Source organism: Urocampus carinirostris, chromosome 20, assembly GCF_059441175.1.
Source record: "Urocampus carinirostris isolate Australia breed hairy pipefish chromosome 20, RoL_Ucar_1.0, whole genome shotgun sequence".
Classification (NCBI taxonomy): Eukaryota; Metazoa; Chordata; class Actinopteri; order Syngnathiformes; family Syngnathidae; genus Urocampus; species Urocampus carinirostris.
Window position 1 is genome coordinate 13196014 of NC_142368.1, and position 23222 is coordinate 13219235.

The 23222-nt window shown below is 37.9% G+C and overlaps 1 protein-coding gene across 1 annotated transcript; it reads right to left on the reverse strand.

Annotated features, from left to right (window-relative positions):
* Positions 1-4344: 4344 nt before the first annotated feature.
* gtf2a1 (general transcription factor IIA, 1) lies at positions 4345-19740 on the reverse strand. Its single transcript, XM_088325151.1, has 10 exons — positions 19513-19740; positions 14245-14346; positions 10936-11125; positions 9869-9933; positions 9725-9800; positions 9534-9658; positions 8731-8835; positions 7325-7559; positions 7151-7239; positions 4345-5667 (listed from the first exon to the last, which is right to left on the reverse strand). The coding sequence occupies exons 1-10, from the start codon at positions 19540-19542 to the stop codon at positions 5560-5562; spliced, it is 1125 nt and encodes a 374-aa protein (XP_088181277.1). The 5' UTR covers positions 19543-19740; the 3' UTR covers positions 4345-5559.
* Between the last annotated feature and the right edge of the window lie 3482 nt (positions 19741-23222).

Consider the following 23222-nt stretch of genomic DNA (forward strand, 5'->3'; position numbering starts at 1 on the left):
GAGGTGCTAACCACATGGTGTGTGTGTATGTTGTGTCGCTCATTGCAGGTAAATTGTTCCTGTTTTTTATCCTCGTTATTGTAATTATTACTATTTTCACAAATATATAAAAAGGATGATGTTGGTTGAAATTCAGATTAAAAAATATGTCGAGTTGAATTCATTGTAAATGTTAAAACCACTATACGATCATTTGTTAAAAGTATCTTAAAATAGATGTAAAAATTATTGTAATGGTTGATTTCTCCAGCGTGCGGCTTACGATGTTGAGAACCAGTGGAGGTGCTGACCACATGGTGTGTGTGTATGTTGTGTCGGCCAACAGATTGAGTCCGGCCCGCGAGACTAAGCTGAGAAGCAAAGGAAACAATTGGGAAAAAAAACTGCAGTTTTAAATATGAAATGAAATGATCTGCATTTATATTTATATATGAACACATATTAAATATGAACACTTGATGTCGCTAAAGATAGGTGCCACACCCAAAACATCTGTTGGTGCATCCTATTGCCCCTCTTCCATCTGTCTTCCTTTCTCTTATCTGTCCTTCTCTTTGATGCTCTTTGTATTCCTCTCTCACATTGATGTCTCTTTCATTATCTCTTATATTCCCTTTTTTCTTCTATTTATCCATCCTTCATTTATCACTCTCTTTTAATTTTTATTTCATGCTTTACCTCTCACTCGACTCTTTCACATCCTGTCTTTGTCAGTCTTCCTCTCTTATCTACTAACTCTTTCCCCACAGGTCGCAGGTTCAATTCCCGGCTCCTCCGTGTTCTGCTTTTTCTCTTTTTTAACTTCCTCTCTCCTCTTATTCTACCTTTTCTTATTCTCTTTCTCACTTCCTCTTGTTACTTCTCTCTTTCTTTCTCCCGCCATTTTTATCTTTTTTTTCATTCTACCTCCCCCTTTTCTTTCTTTTATGCTTTTCTTTCTCTCTCTTCTTTTTGTTACTCCTCTCTTGTTATCACTTTGTTCTCCCTTTCTTGTTTCTTTTCATTCTTTCTCTTTTTGGGATTAAGAGATCGCAGGTTCGATTCCCGGCTCCTCCGTGTCATATGTCGAAGTTCCCTTGGGCAATACACTGAACCCCTAATACCCCTGATATGTAGGTGGGCGCCTTGCATGGCTGATTCCCTATCGGTGTGTGTGAATGGGTAAGTGTGAAACACATTGTAAAGCGCTTTGGGAGGTCTTCATTGTCTTGAAAAGCGCTATAAATGCAGACCATTTACCATGTGCAGGGTTGGGTTGGGTTACTTTAACTGGATTACTTTCAATGACTTTTGGATGACTCCAATACAGAATATGCTAATGAAAGACAAATTAAACTAAATATGAATTAAATTATTACATTTTGTGCAGGCTTGGGGAGTAATCATTTTGTTTCTGTCGCATTTGATGTTAGTTTTGCCGGAGATCAAAGAGATCAAAGCCAGGAGAGAAAGCTTACCACGTGTTGTGAGTCATCATTTGATTCATATTTAGTTTATTATTAAAGTTACTCTACCCAACCCTGTTATGTATTATCCTACATGCCCACATTTCTTGTGTAAAAATTGTGTAAATAATAACCTTATCTCCTTGTTTTCTTTTATCCTCACTGTTAAATGTGAAACTGGAGTGCCACGTCCAATTTTGTTGTCACACTGTGTTCAAATTCTATTCTATTCTAACTCATTTTGTAACAATGACAATAAAAGTATATTCTATTCGATTTTATTCGATTCTATTCGATTCCATTTGTTCCTCAGGGTTGGGTTGGGTAGGGTTACTTTAACTGGATTACTTTCAATGACTTTTGGATTACTCCAATACCAAATATGGTAATAAAAGACAAAAGTAACTAAATATGAATAAACTGACTCAATTTTGTGTAGGCTTGGGGAGTAATCATTTTGTTTCTGTCGCATTTGATGTTAGTTTTGCCGGAGATCAAAGCCAGGAGAGAAAGCTTACCACGTGTTGTGAGTCATCATTTTATTCATATTTAGTTTCTTTTGTCTTTTATTAGCATATTTGGTACTGGAGTAATCCAAAAGTAATTGAAAGTAATCCAGTTCAAGTAACCCTACCCAACCCTGACCATGTGAGCCCGGATCTGAAATGAGTGGGATTCCCCTGACCTTTACCAGCAGCATCTGGTTAGCTGTATTTTGCAAAGTGGCCTTTTTTTGCATTTCTGAGTAGTTTTAGTGTCTGTATGTATATATATAAATACATAAAAAATCAGAGTAATCCTTCCAACAAACCACACTGAAAAAGCTCCTAATAATCACTGGATTTATTTTCCTCACCGACTTCCTCCGGTATAGTGATTATTCCAAGAAAACCCGAGCTTCTCCTCCAAGGAACCGGATCAGAACCTGCTGAAGAGAAGTTGGAGAGTTTTCAAGGCAATCAGCTTTGTGATTTTTAGGCCAGCTCTCTTTCCTGAGAACATCACCGTCTAGTACTCGTTCACGGGCCGGCAGGCGAGGACGGCACTCTTACGGGGTCAAGTTGCCGTCTCTCGTGGAGATGATGGTGGAAAGTGGAAGAGCTGCTTCAGAAAACCGCAAAGTGGAAGAAAAGCAGGGAGTGTTTTAGCTGGCAGACTTCATGTTTATGCGTCATTGAGATCGGCCAGGTGCGACCATAGTGGGAAAGATAATATTTAGTCAGTAATTTTCTTGATGGAAAGGATTTCAACCATTTTTTTCTGATTAATATATCAAGCTGTATTTGCGTGTGGTCTTCCTGAGCTTCTTATAAAATGATCTTAATACTGATTTTTTTTTCTAGGTTTATCAATCTAAGTGTATATATTTTGATTCTTTCAAATGCTTTTAGTCAGTTCCTATTAATATTATCCCAGGTTTTGCTTTATACTTCGCGGGTCTAAAAAAATTATAAAATATATATATATATATTTTTTAAAAGCATTTTTGAAGGGGCGTCGCTACTTCGCATATTTTCACTTTTCGCGGGTGGTTTTGGTCCCCATTAACCGCGATAAGCGAGGGATTACTGAAATCTTTTTCCAAATTAAGTACTTTATATTATTATTTCGATTGTTTTTGTGATTTGTCTCAGTCTCAGATTTTTTGGGAGTAACGAAATTTCTGCACTGTAAGGCGCACCTCCCTAAAAAAAAATAGTCTCTTGCTCCATTTTTTATACATAAGGTGCTATAGCTACAGTAGAGACCGAGGTGACAGTACATTATGCATCCATTAGATGGTGCTGCGCTCAATGGAACGTCAACAAAACAAGTCAGATGGGTCAGTCAAACTTTATTAAGAGATTACAAACCTGCTTTCTTACAACTCCATTCACTCCCAAAAGGAATAATCGGTATTTTGTGACACATATTTATCTTTTAACAGCAGCAAGGTATAGCATTCAAATTTTCCTTCATTCAGTAAACGCGTAAAAACAGTCTGATGCTGTTAGTGCAATCACAATATAGTAGCGAGACCTGTTGCAACTCAATATTGATCCTTATATAAGGCGCACACCTAGTATAAGGCGCTTCCATGGTAAGCTTTTGAAAATAATCAGTCTTTTGGGTGTGCAGAAAAATACAGTACATTTCATTTTGGAGTTTTGCTTAGTATTTAAGCAAACTTGGGTTAATATATGTATATATTTGTCTTTCTGAGAATGTCTCCAGTTCCTAATTACTTTTGTGTACTCTGCTTTTAAGAATATAATAGATTTTCTGTTTTGAATCATTTTTACCTCATTAGTTCCACAACTTTTATACATTTTTTCTGGGATTTATCCTGGTTCCTAATTTTCTTAGTACTGTTAAAAATACATGAGGGAATTGTGTCCAGTATTGCTTAACATTTTTTTCTCAGTAAATAGATTTGGATTAGTTTTTTCTCTGCGAGTTTCCTCAGTTTTCCACTGTTTCTATTTCTAGTCAATTACACAAGCCACTTTGCTGCAGGCTATAGCTCGCTGCTAGCTTGCTAAGGCCGTCTGTTCTGCGTAAATAGTTTCCATAACCCTTCAGTGTCACTCACCTTTCCATGCATTTAATAGCTTCTCCTGCTAGCCCTTTTCACCAACTCTGGCTGTTGGGTCTTTTCTGCTGCCCCGGGTGTATAAAAGTCTTGATGGTGGAGATTACCAGGAGCTTTGTCCCGTCACTGCCTGAATATTCATCAAATAAGGAAGTAGGCTTCCGAATTTTGCCTCCTTCGGGCTTCCATAGTTCTTCTGATGCACACGCTTCAGCTCCATTCTCAACTACAGCAACCTTGAGCGGGGAATTATTGCACACTGTCCCTTCAAACATGCAACACACAATCCATAAAACGTAGCATATTCAACGTCGCTCGTCCCAAACGTAATTTATCAAAGATTTTATTGGACAATACATTTCAACAGCTATTAGAAGTCACAACAGAGCAAACCATTCTCGTTTTTGACAAGTACAAGAAATGGGGGAGTACAAATCGGGGGAAAATAAAGGCACACTCAACATTGAAGTACAGTATGTGGGAAGAACTGCAAATCTCCCCCGCACAAAACAAACCTTTTGCAAAAACGACTTCCTTCTTAAGGTGGATGCGTCGTCACAATACAAACGTGAAGTGGCAACTAACTGCTTGACTCATACAGTTTTTCATTTTCTGCAAATCTAAAAAACACACACAAAAAAACACCCCCCTTCTTTCCCACTATGTCCGGGAATCACCTCCATAGAAAACCGCTTAAAAGACTAAAACACAAAAGCACATCCAAGATGAGTCGCGCAAACGGAAAAAAAGGAACACTTATTCGATTGTAAGAGCACGATTTGGTGCGAATCGGGAAACAGACGCTCGACTTCCGCCGATACGTGGGAAGTCGCGTCACCGTTGAGCATAAAGTGACCGTTTTTTGGGACGCAATCGAAAGACTGCAAAAAAAGACCCCAATGGAAGAAAAGGTTGTTTCTTTTCCTACTCAGGAAACAAGAAAACATGAAAAAACAAAGAAACTGACTAAAAAATTGCAAAATTTGACGCCAGTGGGATGAGAATTCATTTTTTGTAGAAAAGAGCAAAAAAAAATATTTAAGAGAAACAGGAAAGACTCAATGACTTCAATCGTACTCCGTGGAATGGACGCTACCAAAATGAAAGAACAAAACAAATGCGATAAAGGGCAAGAACATTTGGAATCATGACTCAGAAGATTTAAAATAATGCCTTTGTACAAAGTATAAATTATTTAAAGTTACTACCGCTCGCCTTGAATTTAAAAGAAACTTTAAAACGTCAAGCTGGCAAGTTCATGCTTTTTCTTGAACCCCCCTGCAGAAAAGTGAGGCCGAAACCCCGGCAGACGTGAAGGCAACGATCGGACTAAGAAAAAAAGCAGTGCGTGGACGCGGGTCTCGGCGCCGGGCGTGAAATGATGCGTGGGGATTCCGTGGGTGGTAACAAAAAAGGAGCGTTTTTGTCCTTTTTCCGGGAGTTCGTAAAGACTCGCCGCGTTTTGGCCACTCGAATCCGACGTCGGGATGATCGATATTGTTCGTGAAGCGGACGGGAGGAATGGACGGGAGGGATGGACGCTTACCACTCGGCGTCCCCGATGGCTTTGGAGAAGACGTAGTCCCGCCCGTTCAGGTTCATGATGCCGTCCTTCAGGTGGAATTTCCATTTGTTTTTACTTCTGTGTATCTGCGGAAGAAGGGTGGACGATTCAGTAGGGATGATTATTGTACAGGAGCGACTGGGCTTTTTCCAATACTTATACGTTAACATTTTGTCATTATAGTTTATTGACAAAGTAATTATTGTTCGATCGATTGAAATCTGTGTGTCCTTCGACTGGCTGGCTACAAGTTCAGGGTGTCCCCTGCCCACTGGGTATAAGCGGTGCAGATAATGGAAGATTGATATAATCGTGCACTAGTCCATAAAACATTTGAGAAATGTTTACTGAAGCTTTATGGAATTGAAAAAACACAATAATATATATATTTTGTGTGCTTGTCTTTAAACAGCCTGCAGTTAAAAGGAAAAAAAAGTTATTGGCCTATAGAAGCAGAATTTTACTGGTTAAAAAAATGGGTTTTAAAATGTAACCCGAATTTTAAATAGAATCTTTCTTGTTGTGAGATATTTGATCTTGTTTTTTTCTAGTAAAGAGAGATATCTTTACCAAGAATAGGCGAGCAAGTCAGAGGGTAGTTTATTTTACCAATGAGGGCGGCAATAGCTCAAGAGGTAGAGCGCTTGTCTTGGGATCAATAGGTTGCATGTTGAATTCCCTGCTCGTCCGTGTTATATGTCGAAGTGTCCTTGAGCAAGACACTGAATCCCTAATGCCCCCAATAAGCAGGTAGGCACCTTGCATGGCTGACTCCCTATTGGTGTGTGAGTGTGTGAGTGAATGGCTAAGTGTGAAGCACATTGTCTTTGTTAACTTGAAAAGGGGTATATAAATGCAGACCATTTACCTAAATTAAATTGATTAATTTTACTATTTGTCCCCATTTTCAAAGTGATCTACTATCCGCCAAAATAATTAATTTTGCTTATAAAAAAAATAAATAAAAATGAACATACTTTGTATATAATAGAAGACAAGATTTTAAAAAATCCTCTTTTGGAGCGGCCAATTAACCTGAAAAGCATGTTTTTGGAATGCGGGAGGAAACTGGAATGCCCAGAGGAAACCCACGCAAGCACAGGGAGAACATGCAAACTCCACACAGGAGGTTCGATCTCATGACCTCGGAACTGTGCTGCACACGTTATATTGGGTATTTATGTATTCTATTTCTTTTATTTTATTATTATTTCATTTTCAACACAAGGATACTGCTGGAAGTGTGAATTTCCTTATGGGATGAATAAAGTATCTATCTATCTGAATATCAATCTTTATCTATCAATCAATCTTTATCTATCACTGCGCCGCCGTGCTGCCGGGTGTATCTTATTTTTATTGTAAAACCTTTTGGCACATTAAAGAGCATAGCTTTGGTCTTGGCGTTGGTGGGAACCTAGAGCATTTTTGTTAAAGTGATCCCACAATATTTATGGGGACAGGTCCCCCTTCATCCATGCCCAAACTACGCCCTTGGGTGAACTCATCCAGCAGGTTGCAAGATTCAAATTCGCCACATCATTTTAGCGGCAAAATCTTGTGCCCTACCTTGTCGTACTGACACACGACAACATTCTCCGTGTCGAACAGTTCGTGGTCCTCAGCGTCGCTGACGTCATCCCCGCTATTTAGTGGCTCCCAAATAACGAAAGGGAAAAATAAATAAAACCACATGAGTATCCAAGAAACGGGTTCAGAACAATCAATAAGATTCCGGTCTCACCTCCTCCACCAAGCCGTCCTCACCCCCATCTTTGTCTTTCTCCTCCTCCAAGTCCTCATCGTACTCCTCTTCTTCGTCCTCGTCTTCGTCCGACGAGGTGTCCCCGGCGCCGTCCACCTGCAGCATCATGGGGGGCTGAGCTTGACCCGGTGGGACTTGCTGAGCTTGGGCCTGCGGTATGGCGCCCCCTACTGCCTGCTGAACTTGTTGCACTTGGGCCGCTTGAGGCGCCACCTAAAGACGGGATAGAGAGGATGGAGAGAGAGCTCTCAGTGGGCCTGGGCGGTTAAACGATCGTCGTAATTACAGTGATACCATTTTTGCCATGATAAATAAGACCTTCGATAAAAATCGATAACTTAAACACAATAACCACCCGACCACCGGAGTAAATAGGGCGCTAATCCAATAAAAATGCAAAGTTGAGACCAACAGGCAGGAGACAAAGAAACTGACGAGGACCGACCAATCATTTTGCAGGAATAGTGGAACGGCGGCTCACAGATTGAAAGCGAAACTGGACAACTAGAATGTCAAGATGGGGAATAAAGAGACGAAAGAAAACACCCAGCATACACACTCAGTGTATGCTCAGAGTCTAAGACAGGAGAGCTTTGGTGATGATGGCGGCGCGCATGGAAGATATAGTTGAGTGTCATCCGCGTAGCAATGGAAACTGATATTATATTTGCGAATAATATCACCTCATGGAAGCATGTAAATGCTGAAAAGAAGGGGGCCAAGTACTGAACCTTGCGGAACACCACAAGTAACACTAAAGGGCTCAGATGTCATTTCACCATCTCTCTCTCTCTTTTATATATATATATATATATATATATATATATATAAAACATTTGTGTGCCAACCATGATGGAGAACAGATCAAAACAATTCAACCCTTTAAAACCGTATCGCCTGCGAGAATACACTTAAAGAAAAACATTTCATTCCAAAATGAGTGCTAGCGGACGTTCAACAAGTGCTGTGCTAGCTAGCAAGGCGCTACCTGCGTATACCTGCAACAAGCTCTCCCTTTCTGAGAAGGTATTCACTTGTTTAATGCTCCCCATATTTGTGAAATGCTGTGTAATACTTTGTTGCCATGCGTCCTTGTTCTGACATTAGAGATTGATTAAAGCGGCATCAGATTTTGCAAACTTTCACTCGAGGGCAAAAATTAAGACTTAACATGTGAAAGGAAAAAAAAGACGCGATAATTATCACAATAACTATCGATATAATAAAAAATAATAATAATAATTTTACTTGTATTGTCATTCTTTGTAACAATGCACACAGAACCAAAAAGAAATATTTTATCGAGATAACATTTTGTTATATCACCCAGGCCTAGCTCTCATCTTAGCGGAGTTCCGAAAAATAAAAATTGAAATATGCTAACCTGTGCGTTGCCCTGGACTTTATTCCCAGGCGCTAAAACAAGCTGTGGTTGCTGGATGATGACTCCCGTTTGCTGAGGAAGGCCTCCTTGGAGAGGAGCCAACACCTACAATAAGAAAACACAATAAATAAAGTGTGTGATTATTCTCCACTAGAGGTCGTTGCAGCTAAGAAGAGAGCAGGAGCGTTTAAAACACACTACGGAAGCCCAAAGGATACCACTTGACAAAATTCCCAAGTCTGCGTCCATATTTTTGGAAATTCAAGACAGAGCAAGCTTTACACATCCAGAGTGGCTGAAAAGAGCCCATAGCTAGAGTTGGTCAGAGCTGGTCTTACTCTGAAAAAGCTAATGTTTGGACCTGGAATTATGGAATTTAAGTGACATGAGTGGGTAGAAGGAAAGAGAAAAAAAGTGAAAGATGCCCGATTAACGAACCACAGCTATGTTCGATTGTGGAAGGCGAGTGACACTGATGGACGTAGCACGAACTGCTAAGAACAACAGTGAAGAGTCCTAAACTGCAGTCGAGTGGCTAACGTGATTGGCTAGAGAAGGAAACAGAGGGGACCAGATACCAAAATCATGGCAACCATCACATTTGGGGCTCAGCTGTGTAGGGATAAGTGGCTTCTTCTAGTTATGTAACGTAACTAGAAATTTCTAAACCTAAAATCATGTTTCTGAAATGGTACATGTGTTTTCGTCTAATCAAAAGTGATTTATTTAAATGAATAAAACAATTATAACCACAAGGGGTCACTATATGACATACACGCTTGAGATTTAAATTGCATACATACCTGCTGTATGACCGGAGCCTGAACGGATCCAGGCTGCATCTGCTGCTGCAAGAGGATAGACTGCGACGGCTGCTGGATGATGTACTGAGCCCCGTTAGGTGCACGAAGAACTTGGACAAATTGACCTAAAAAAAAGAAAAAGAAATATAGCGTGATTGATAGCATTTCGGAATGATTTTTCTCAAACTTACCCGAACTGGTGATGAGCTGCGGATACGGCGTGACACCGGTTGGCAGAGCGAGAGCTGCTTGGGTTGCTGCTGCGCTCTAATACAGACATAATCTTTCCATTTATCTCTGTATTTCCAATGATGTTGAGCAGTGTTCCTACATACCATCCCCGTGGTGGTCATGTGCTGTAGAATCTTGGAATCTGGGACGATGACTTGCTGCTGGGGAGCTGTGCACATAATAATGGTCAAAGAATAATTAGAATACGAAGAAGAACATTTATCACAGTAACTGACAATGCTCTCAGTGATATTACGGACCTCTGTCAAGTGCTCGATACGATTACCTTTTCATGACTTCGACAAATGTGAAAAATGAGCACTGGGACGGTGAAATCATTATTTGATTAGCATGTTTGTTTCTTCAAAATAAAAGACGCAGTATCACAAATGGTATTCCACAAGAATCAAAATGTTTTATAATCTAAATTATATATGTACCAGGGATTTATTTACAATTGAAACATGGAAGGTGAGCACCAATATAAAATACAAATTTGGTTTATGTGAATTATTTTTTATCCATAAATTTTGAATCTATATTATATTTTCCATTGTTTAATCCTGTTTATTTTATTTGTTATTTATTTCCATCTTATTATCAAACAAAAAGGGTTGATTATATTTGAAACATTTGAGGTGAGGACAGACATAAAATACAGATTTGTTGAATTTTAATTTGATTTATTAGTTTGTTTCCATTATTCTAGATTGTTTTATTATATATATTTGTAATCAATGTTTTTCTGTATGTTTTTTGATTTACAAAACATGTGTGTAAAAAAGGAATGACAATACAAAATATAATTTGTATTTCAGACATGGGAGGACCAAAATATGATCATTCTTTTAATCTATTACTTTTATTTATTTTGGTTTTTATTTTATATATTTAGATTTAATATTCTTATTTAGTTAATTCTAACTATTTGTATGTATGTCTTTATCTTATTTAAGAGAAATATAAAGAAATACAATCAATAACTATAAGAACAAAAACAAAATAAAAATATATTTTAATCGCTGCTTTTATATTGGAAACAGAAGGTGGGGACCAACCTAAAGGATTTTTATCGATTTTATGTAAATTTGTTTGACAAATGGCTACGGTATTTAAAATATGTACTTTGCGTAAATAAAATAATAAAAATAAAGCGAATAAATGGATCGACCTTGCTGCTGCTGCGGCGGCAGGATGACTTGCTGGGCCTGTGCCGGCTGCGTGACTTGCTGATTTTGTTGGACGTGCTGATGCGATGGCTGCTGATGTTGCTGCTGCTGCTGCACGACCTGCAGAGCCGCTTGCTCCTCCGTGTGGAAGCCCTCCACCGCCTTGGATTGCAAAAGTTTGCTCTCCCATAGCTCAAATATGGAAAGAAAACAAACAAAAAAACAACATTGTAATTCCCTGCTCTCTGGGCTCTTCAAAAAGAATATCACAAGTGGAGGTCGATTGATTATCGGCGCCGATATTTGGGAATTCGATGGATATCGGCATTAATCATTTGACTGGCCGATTATTTACACTCTCAGTGGCTCCGACTTGTGGTTTGGTATTTCAATGAAAGGAGTGTTTGACCAACAAGATGGCGCTACACTGTGGAGGTAACACGCTAGTGTTCTCACTTGTGGCTTATTTCAAACATGTTTTTGTATTCGCCGTCAGCAATCACTGCTTTTTGGGTTAATTGGTTGATGACATGATCGTGTTATTTTCGATTGTTCTCAGCTCAGGGATGCTGCTGGAAAAGTGAATTTCCCTTCGGGGATGAATAAAGTATCTATCTATCTATCTAAACATAGTTGTTTTACTGCTGCGCTCCTACAGTCCCTGGAGAAGGAGAGTAGTTGAATGCGGCATTCCCACGGTGTTATCTTTAAATCCACAGTGAACTTTTACCCATGGGTGTAAACGGCCTGTTTTTGAGGGTGCTCAGGCACTCCCAAATTCAACAATTAAAGCATTATTAAAACTCTCCTTTTATTATTTAAAGGACAGGATAAGCATCTATATAAAGGCAGCATCAGAAATAATTCACTGCCTCAAAATGGTTCATTTTCTTGCCCAGCCTTTTGGATGCTTTTGGTTACCCGGAGTAGCAAAATGGCTGACAATTTACTCGAGATGTGCATAATGAAAATTTCTCGAGCAACGGAAATTTGAAAAAAAAAAATGAAATTATATCATAGTTCCTGTATTATTTTTTCAATCAATATCGTTCTTTTCAATTAATGATAATGTTTGTAACCACTTGGAGGCATTAATGAAACACCAGTACCTTTAAACCTTTGTATCACAGAGGGGGCGTCAAATGCGAACTGTAATTGGCCCCCGGGCCAAATGTTTATGACCTATGCCCTTGACTGTCCACCCAACTGGGGTCTCACAGAATTTCAACGGAAAAATCTTGCACAGAAAAAGCACTTATCTTTTCAAATGGAAAAATCACATTGAAATTGCAATACTGGTCTGAGAAATGGCTATTACGTTTGTTTCCAAAATTGTTTTGGATAGTACATAGCCAAAGTCTATCCATTTCTCGACCAGGCAAATATGGGAGCGCTGGCGCATGCTTTTATCTCCTTTAAATTGAGATGACCGTAATCCCTTGCTCTTTGGACTCTCTAAAACCAATATCACAAGGAATAGACTATCATTTGAACAATATAGCCAGAGTCCACCTATTTCTCTCAGCAAAACATGGAAGCGCTAATGCATTCTTTTATCTCTCTTATTCATTTTACTTCCCTGCTTATTGGACTCCATAAAAATACTGCAAGCCTGCAGCAGTTAAAAATGACTTGGGCAGGGATTGAAATTGTTGCTTCACGTGCCTGTCAAGATCAATTTTATTCAGCCATTTTTGTCTCAGTCTATGGAACAGTTTTCCGACTGACACCAGGTCTGCGGGGACTCCAGATATTCTTACGAGGAGGCATAAGATACACTTTAAAAGATAAAAGCACATTTGCAAGCACGACGGAATGGCTGATATACAAATGTATCATTAGCGTTGAATATCCTTCTTGTATGTTAAAGCATTCCAGAGGAGCAGCCCTTTTCCAAAGGGTCGCCCAAATGACCCATTTCGTTTGCCTGGACTCCTCCTCAGGGAAAACCTGTAAAACTGTCATTTTTTTGTAGTCCTGTTCTCAAATTGGAGGTGGAGTTTAGGATGGCTTTGAGCTGTAATCCTTTTTAGGCAGATTTATGGCGAGCGAAAAATAGGCGAGCACAAAATCTATTTTTTTGTGTGTTTTCAATTTTCCATAATGTAATACCATTACTACTGGAGAGGGATGGGTGCCAACAGGCTGTACTTGCCTGAAACACACCAAAGGAAACAGTGCCCCTACAACCCTAATGGTTAAGAGATCCAAAGTACCTAAACAGATCTTGACTGTAGAGAAAGCTTGTGTTCAAAAAGACCAAAACTTTACCGATACACTAAATCAGGAGTGTCAAAGTCATTTGAACTCGGGGGCCACACGATAGAACAAACATTCTCTCAGGGGCCAGACTAGTAGATTAAAGAGAAAGAAAAAGAGATAAAGAAATAAGAGAAAGAGGGAGGGAAAAGGAGAGAGGGCGGGACAAAGAAAGAAAAAGAGAGAGAGGGAGAGCGCGTGAGAAACAAAAGGGATAAAAAGTCGTGAGAGAGGCAAGAAAGGGAGAGGAAGAAAGAAAACCAAAGCGAAATAGAAAGGGAGAAAAGAGAAAAGAAAGCGCGAAGGGTAGGAAGAGAAAGAGAAGAGAGAAAAGGAAAAAAGGAAGTTAGAGCAAAAGAGGTTAAAAGACACAGAGAGAAAGAGACAAAGAGCAACAAATGAAGAGAAAAAGGTGGAAAAGGAAAGAAAGAGAGAAGAAAGAAAGAGAGAAGTAAAGAAAAAAAGAAAGAGAGAAGGAAAGAAAAAAAGAGAGAAGGAAAGAAAGAAAGAGACAAGGAAAGTGAGAAGGAAAGAAAGAGAAAGAAATACAAGTACAGTGTCTTTGTGCAAGGCAGCTGGCTTTGGCTACATCAAGTTGACCTATTTCAACCTGCAGCTTGTTATTCTCTTGCGCTTCTCTGAGTGGTGTCTCACGGGCCAGATTCAATCCCTTAGCGGGCCTGATCTGGCCCGCGGGCCGCCTCTTTGACACCTGTGCTCTAAATGGTTCAAGTACAGCTTTAGTTTAACTTTAGATGCACCCTTTTAGGCGTTCAGGTAAAAATACCTGGTACAGTTTTATAAGGTTAAAGTCAATCCTGCAGCATCTGCTGATATTCCTATAAGTGTGGATGAGCTTCCCTCAGGCCCCTTTCCACACATGGTTAGTCTGTGCCTCGCCATCAGGTTTTGATTATACATTTATTTTTTTCTCATTGTGTGTCTGTGGATTAGAATGCCAGGTGCGGGATTTTTCTTATTCTGGCGTCTGAAAAGTACTACGCAAATTCGATTCACCTTGAGAAAACGACAGATTTGTTTTTCCCCAGTACCGTTTTTAGCTCTAGAAGCACTTGCTCATCCACGCCCTCGTCCAAGAAGAGCTCTCGCACCTCGTTGATGACGTCCTCGATCACGGTCCTGTACAATCGAGGCTACAAAGAAGAAAATAATTAATCTCACACACAAAAGGGATCTTCTTCTCTTTACAAAAGACAGGAAATAAGTCAATATTTGAGGGAGAATTTCCTGCTCCATTTTCCATTCTCACCATCTTAACTGCAAATTTTAGGACTTTACATTTTTTATTCCCTTTCAGGATTATATTTTTCCTTTATTGATTACGCAACTGAAAGTAGGTGGGTGGAAAACCTGACATGAAAAACACACTGGGGGGAATAAAAAAAAAATTGTTTCTTTGAATATTCCCATATCGGGCAATATTACAAAATATATACAATCAAAACCTGTAGAAGGAAATAAATACATGAAAAAAAAAAAAAACTTTTAACTTGTTCTAGTTATACAACACTATTACATAAAAACGTAAAATAAGAGAAGAAAAACAATACTTTAAACAATACTAATATGATCGGGTATAGGAGATATTTTAGCTTTATTACAAGTAAAATATTATAATAAAGTCAAAATGATCCAATATAGCAGATAATTTGCATGTATTAGGTATTAAAAACCTCATTCTTTTTAATCGTTTCTTTGCTCGTAATGGAAAAAGAATCTTATTTTTTCCAGGTTATTTGCATTTTAATATTTAAAATATGTTAGGAATGTTCAATCAATCGTTTTTCCAGACCAAAAAAATACGAGCAACAAAAGTATATTCATAGACACCATAAGTTAATACTTACTCTGACAATTATTTAGCTACTGAATTTCTTATGGCTGTAGTTTGACATTTTGAATTGTTAAAAAATGGCAGCCAATACTGGTATCGCCCACTGGCCCCCCAAAATAAAAAATACTTTCAATAATTCACTAAGAAAACCTGAATTTTTTTGGAGTAAAATTGACCTTTCACTCTCAACCACAGCAAATTAAAGACACGTTTTCATTACTCCTGTTGGAAGTTAGTAATTGTTTTAAAAATGGTTACAAGATGGTGTTTGATACTGGTACGTATACGCTAAAAAGATGCCTTTTTTTCACGAATGTGTCATACAAACATGCTATGTTTTTGAGTTTGTCCTTGCCCTCATGTAGGTTTTAGATCATGGGATGGTGTTATAATAGTCTGTGCAGCCCTTTGAGACTTCTTGTGATAAAGGGCTATACAAATAAACACGACTGGTATCGAACAATGACGAGACCCTATATCTTCAGAAAAAAGGTAATGATACTATAATGATAATATAATATACCATTATTTACTAGCAGAACCATCGTTTTTTAATTTGACTTTTAAGACTATAAAAAGACAACAGATTAAACAAATTATATTATTATAGTTTGAGGTTCAAAAGTTCATCTGATACTAGTATCGGAGCTAATCAATCAATACCCACCCCATCAAAGAAAAATATTTGCTGACAACAGAAATTCTTGACAGGTATTTTACCATAAATTTATATCGAAGACCATGTATTATTATTTTCGTTTGGCGTTTAAAATTGTTGAAACATTTTTTCATTCGAGGGCGTTTCATACTGGTGTCGGACCTATTCACGGGTACCAATACCTTCAGAAAAAGCCTATTGATACCTTTCCTTAATAAAAATATGCCAGCACGGCGGAGCAGCGGTTACGCGTGTGCGGCACAGTTCTAAGGTCTTGGGAACCTCCTGTGTGGGTTCAAATCCAGCTACCGGACTTCCTGTGCGGAGTTTGTATGTTCTCCCTGTGCTTGCGTGGGTTTCCTCCGGGCACTCCGGTTTCCTCCCACATTCCAAAGACATGCATTTCAGATGGATTGGCCAGTCCAAATTGTCCCTAGGTGTGAATGAGCAAGCGAGTTGTCTGTCCCTGTGTGCCCTGCGATTGGCTGGCAACCAGTTCAGGGTGTCCCCTGCCCGATGATTGCTGGGATGGGCTCCAGCACCCCGGCGACCCTACTGAGGATAAGCGGTGCAGCTGATGAGAAATGAAATGAGGGGCAGCACAGCAGCGCAGTGGTTATCGCGTGTGCGGCAGAGTTCTGTGGTCATAAGCTCTAACCTCCTGTGTGGAGTTTGCATGTTCTCCCTGTGCTTGCGTGGGTTTCCTCCCAAATACCAAAAACATGCATTTTAGGTTAATTGGCTGATCCAAATTGTTGTTATAGGTGTGAATGAGCCCCGTGACTGGCTGGAAAGCAGTTCAGGGTGTCCCCTGCCCACTGCCCGAAGATAACTGGGATGGGCTCCAGCACTCCCACGACCCTACTGAGGATAAGCGGTGCAGATAATGGATGGAACTTGACTTAAGAGTCTAAGATATACAACAAATTGAAGACAATCAATTACTATAGTTTGACGTTTGTAACTGGTGAATAATTTGCTACTAGAAGGCATCTGAGATTAGTATTGGAGCCCGTCAAGAGTACCAACACCTTAGAAATAAGACTCAATAAAGCCCCCAGTACCCCAACACACACAAAATGTTAATAGAGCAGTAATTCTTAGTGAGATTTTACAAGAATTATATCTATATTTTATAGGAATGAGTCAAGTGACATTTATTTATATAGCCCTTAATCACAAAAGTGTCTCAAAGTACTGCACAGGATTATAATTACACCATCGCCTGATCTTAAACCAACATGCGAGCAAGGAAAAACTCAAAACCTCAACATGAGGAAAAAATATACCTTGAGAAGGGCCAATTATTATTAATTTAGTTCAGTGTTTAAAATTGTTGGAAAAAAAAATGGTTCCTACAGGGTGTTTGATACTAATATTGGACCAAGTCACGGGTATCAATACCTTCAGAAAAGGGCTGTTGATAAACTCTAATAAAATATAATAATCTACAACATGTTACCTAGTGTGTACTGTAATGCTAAATCTAAGTCACCCTGGTCATCCTGAAAGGGGGATACCACTTGTGAGGTCCCTTCTCAAGATTTCTCTTTTTCCTCACGCTGAGGTTTTGAGTTGTTCCTTTTCCCGCATGTTGGTTTAAGATCAGGTAATCCTTTGAGACATTTTTGTGATTAAGGGCTATATAAATAAATATGACTTGACTACTAACAGAACGTTGTTTTCAGTGTATAATTTGACTTTTAAGAGTCTATAAAATACAACAAATCGAAGAAAACATAGTATTATCATTGGGTGAGGTTTGTAATTGGTGAATCGAAAAACTATTGATACGTGATAAAATATACCTTTACTCACAAATTGAAAGTGAAAAATTATTAATACAGTACCTTAAAAAAACCAACACTACCCCCTTACAAAAAAACCCCAACATTTTTTTCAACAGAATAGCCATTTTAGTGAAATTGGACATGGAGTTATACCTGTTATTTTTAGAAAATAACTGTGTTATCACTTTAGTTTGGCGTTTATAATTGGTAAAAAAATGGTTACTAAAGGGTGTTTTATCCAGGGTTGGATAGGGTTACTTTAACTGGATTACTTTCAATTACATTTGGATTACTCCAATACCAAATATGCTAATAAAAGACAAAATAAACTAAATATGAATAAAACTCAATTTTGTGCAGGCTTGGGGAGTAACGGAATACATGGAACAGCAAAAATGATGTTGGCAAGCTGTTTGGATTGATTTTCATTTTGTTTCTGTCGCATTTTATCTTAGTTTTGCCGGAGATCAAATACAATAGAATATACCTTTATTGTCATTGTTACAAAATGGGTTAACATATTGTGACAACGAAATTGGGCATGACACTCCAGTTTCACACGTCACAGTGAGGTAAATAACCCAAGAAGATAAAGGACAGAGAAGATAAGGCTATAAAAAGAGGAGGATATGGTTATAGTTATAATTTACACAAAATTTACCCAAGAAATGTCGGCATATAGGATGTTACATACAGTTTGATTTCGTAGGGTTTGTGCAATATGCATTTGGTGCAAAAAAATGGTCACCATATGCATTGCACCACAGTGCAAAAATAAAAAAAGCCATGAGAGAAAGCTGACCACGTGTTGTGAGTCATAATTTTATTCATATTTAGTCTATTTTGTCTTTTATTAGCATATTTGGTACTGGAGTCATTCAAAAGTAATTGAAAGTAATCAAGTTAAAGTAACCCTACCCAACCCTGGTTTTAATCACTTTTAAAGGCTAAAAAATACCCCTCTATAACTAAATAAGTAATCATTTACCCACAGAACTGCGCGAAGAACCCCGAATTAAAGACTTTAAAACCGATTGTTTAAAACAGCGTAAACAAATGAGGCCACTGGACGTCGCCACCTAAAATGGCCGCGTGGGTTCCGCCTTCTAACAGCAACAAAGCTCGACGACGGCAACGACTTGTAGGTCGTACCCGTCGGAAGAACCGTCGGAAACGGTCTTCCCTCCTCGCTCCGCTTTCTCCTCCGCTCCCCGGTCGGGCAGCCGGCGTTTATAAGCTTTGGAAAGCTCCGGCGGTGACGTAGCGTCGACTAGCACCTTCCCATCCCGGCTGCTCTATATAGAGCCAAGATGGCGCTATAAAAGCGGGAGCACGCCCGCGCACAACACACACACAAGCCCGCGGACGACGGAGCGCTACCGGGGAGCGATCGAGAGACCCTCTACTGCTAGAAAATCAATTTTCGTCGAGTTTTTTTGTCAATAGTTCGTCTACTTCAACTGGAAGAGGGATTATCTGCGTTTAAAAATGACTGGGGGTGTTTTCGAGCCATTTCTTCCCTCATCGTGGAATGGTGGACAAATGACGTCACTGCCGCGATTTTAAATATTTTTTTAAATTAAATCATAAAGATAGAAAATATAATTGTATCGCGGTGTTTTAGAGAATGTGCTTTTGCGTACATTTTAAATAATTTTAATAAAAAAAACGTGATCTTATCCGTTATGGTTACGGCTTCCCCCCCCTCTTTTACGTAAAATACTACTACACAATGGCTACAAGACATAATCTATTTCATTTTATATGAAATCACTCATTAAAAGGAATATTGTTTGTGATTTATTAGCATTTGAAAACACGTTGTGTGTGACACGTACTTTCAAACGCCCAATCATTGAAGCCAATGCTTTTCGTGTGATGTGTGTGGAAATTCTAATAAAAAACATGAAAATAACGTGAATCCATTTTCTTTCCTTTTTGGGAGTGTTTCTTAAAATTTCCTTGGATTAACTTTACCCCCACATTCCCCTTGACAATCCTGGAGATTCAGCCTTACCACTGGGTTCGAGTTAGCCGAGCTCGCCATTATACGCGCAGCCTTAAAAACAGAAAGCAAAAAAAAACACAAAAACTGCTAAAACAACTGGGATGGGTTTTCTAAAACAGCCGGCATCACTTCTGTTGTAAATAAAACAGTTTTTCTGTCGGTCTTATTTACAATCCCGGGCTGAGAAATCCCCAGTCGTCGTCCGTCCGTCCTGGTTCTGCTTTATATACTGAGCGAAGGAGCTGCGAGTGCGCGAGACATAGGGTAGGGTCACGCGGTAATGGTATCGCGATATTTCAAGAGCATTATGGGAAATGACGTTTGACTTGGAAGTCTCGTTGATTTCACGTTTTGTCTCGCTCTTTAAATGTAAATTTAGAGGAAAATTGACGCACTACGAGGATTAATTCATGTTTTCATCTTATTTTTCTCTTATAAGTCGTTTCCGACATGTTAATACAGTACTAGAATACCTCGTCTAATCTCGTTTTAAACAATGTTCACGCGTTATCAATGACAATAAAAACTATTAGAATTCGATTGTAATTGTTACCGACGCATATTTCATAGTCAAATAAAATACCGGTAAGTTTCATATTTTCATAATTATTCTCATCAACGTGCCACTTTGAAATCGCGGCGGGGTGAAGCGAAGGGCAACATGGGAAATGTGGTTTTAACTAGGAAGTTACGGTGAATAGTTTCAACGTTTTCAAATTTTGAGTAACATCTAAATTTATACTAACATTAACACGTTTTCTGTTCAAGAATAATAAATCAATTAAAAAAAGGGTGGTACTGAAATATGAATATCTACATAATTATTTTCAATCAATTTAGGCGGAAGCGAAGGGGATTTTGGGGAATGTGGTTTTAATTGAGGTGTCAAGGTGAATTGTTTTTATATGGATAGAATTGAGCAACTACAAAAACATTTCTTTCCAAGATAATGATATGGTTTAAAAAGTGACGGTTCTAAAACAATTTCTTTTCCTCAAATTTTTAATAAAATGCAATCCCGTATATTGTTGCAATTATATATATATTTTTAATATTTCTCTTTTTCTCTTAAGAAATAGCGAGGATCGTAGTACTATAAATGACCACTAGAGGACGCACTTTGCAGTTTTTTTATACAATCCGTTAAAAGTAATAAAATGATATTCGAGTGCATTTAGATATGGTGTTTTAAACTCAAAATTAGCAAAATAAAAACAATAATCAGTTAAAACATTTATTTAACAAAAATTTACAACAAAGGCATTGAACTGTATACAGTATCTGGTATTTAATTTTTCTTCTAAAATTATGAATCCAAAAACTACGACAACAATTGGTTTCATTATTAATTGTTTCATTTCTTTATATATATTTTTTAAATTATTATTTTCTTTTTCTGGCTAAATATTTAATCGATTATGTTTTTTTTTTTTACCAGATAACAGACTGACATTGATATAAATAAAATGATAATACATAAAAATAAATAAAAAATAATAAATAAAGGATGTAACAACAAAAGACGGCCATTGGAGGGCGCTCGCACACTTCACCATCCAATTTTTGGAAACAAAAAAAAATAAACAATCTTCGGTTCAATCACTTTAGGATGCAACTACCGCCCCCCCCTCCTCACCCCTACATTTAATCAAATATGCACTGCATTTAATCACATATGCACTTTTCTGGATAAGGATTTTTAGCCGGAAGTGACGTCAGGATACTCAGCATCCGTCGCCAAGGAAACGGGTTTCTAAGATATAAATATCAAATAAAAACGGGGGGAAAGTTTCTTACTTTTATTTAAAAAATAAACAAATAATATAAACTAATGTGATTGTGGAAGTCTCGCGATAAGAACAATCCGATTGAGTGCTCATGCCCTCTAAAGAACTCGCAAATGAGACTCCCCCTGGACTCCCGCCATAGTTTCGCATTGGTTGCCTAGCAACAGAGAAAAAGCGAAATCCAGTCGGCGATCAAGACCATCTCGGCTTCAATCACGAATGGGGGAGGGGCTTAAAGGGGGGGGGGGGGGTTCTTACGGTGATGCTAAAGGGAGAAGTAAGAAGATGATGCAGAACGGGACTATTAATGTTAGAGAGGGTCAAAAAGTAAATAAAAAACAATTAAACGGAAAAAAAAATGTCCTGCTTTAGATTATACACACTGTAAAAGAAAAGAAAAAACGATTTGAGATTAGACTAATGACCTTGAATTTTGATAACTTAACTTAAAAAGAAAGACAAGTTACAAATAAAATAAAAGTAATAAAAACTTAAATAATATCCCTTAAAAATACAAGACTATAAATTCAAATTTAAGATTTAGAGTAAGTCAAGCAAAATATGCATAAAAAAGGATTAAAATAGACGGAAATTTTAAGAAAAATAATTATCGTTTTGTTGTCGTGTGTTTTACTTCTTTCAATTCACAAAAACTGTCAAAAAGTAGATTATTTTTATTTTTATGTGCTTGATCTTTCTTTAAACTCACCCAAACATTTGTAAAAAAGACAAAAATTATTGGTGTGTGTCTTTAGCATTTTTTTATAGTGAATAATACTTTGAAAATTTGTAAAAAAGCAAAAAATTATAAAAAAATGACTGTGCGTTTTTCCCTTTTTTAAATTATGAAAAAAAAAACAGTTACAAAATTAGGTCAAATAATTATTATTGTAGTATTTTTTTCTTTAAAGATAAGTCGCTGCCACGTTTGTCTGGCATCTTGCTGTGTCACTGACTTTCGTTTGCTTCAGACAACAGTGCCATCTCGTGGTCAAATATTACAACCGTGTTTATTTGTCCACTAGATGTCGCTGTAATGTAGTGCCACCCAAAATGAGTCCAAGGAGGACTACAAACTAGAGACGGAAAGTGAGCAAAAAGCAGCCTTATTTTCCAATTTGAAGCAGATTTTCTCAAAGAAAGACAAAAAGAAGAGATTTTTGGGAGGAAGAAGACATGAGAGGCAAAAGAGGAAAACGGGAATAAAAATAAAAGTAGGGGGAAAGAAAGCAAAAAGGAAAATGGGGAAAAAAGTAAGAAAAGAAAGAAGGAAAGAAAAGAAAGGAATACAAAAGAGAAACAGTTTTCTCTTTATATTTTACATCCTTTTTTTCTTTACTTTCCCTTTTTTCTTATTTTTTAAAAGTAATAAAGTGCATTTTGGTCCCTTAGAATCTCTGTATTTTGTCTCCTTCCCACAAGTATGCCATGAGGCTCTTTAACTGCACCCGGGGAAGTAAAAGCCCACATTAAACCCCACCCCCTATCTGTCTATCTATGCATCTGTCTAGCTATGCATCTACCCATCTCACTATACATCTATCTATATCTATGCATCTATCTATATATGCATCTATCTATCTATCTATCTATCTATCTATCTATCTATCTATCTATCTATATCTACGCATCTATCTAGTCAAGTCAAGTCATTTTTATTTGTATAGCCCTAAATCACGAAGAGTCTCAAAGGGCTTCACAGATTATTACACTATATCTATGCATCTATCTATATCTATGCATCCATGTATATCTATGCATCTATCTATATCTATGCATCTATCAATCTTTTTATATCTATGCATCCATCTATATCTATGCATTGATTTATATATCTATGGATCTAGACATCTATTTATCTAGACATCTATCTATCTATCTCGCTATGCATCTGTTAATCTATCTATATCTATGCATCTATCTATATCTATG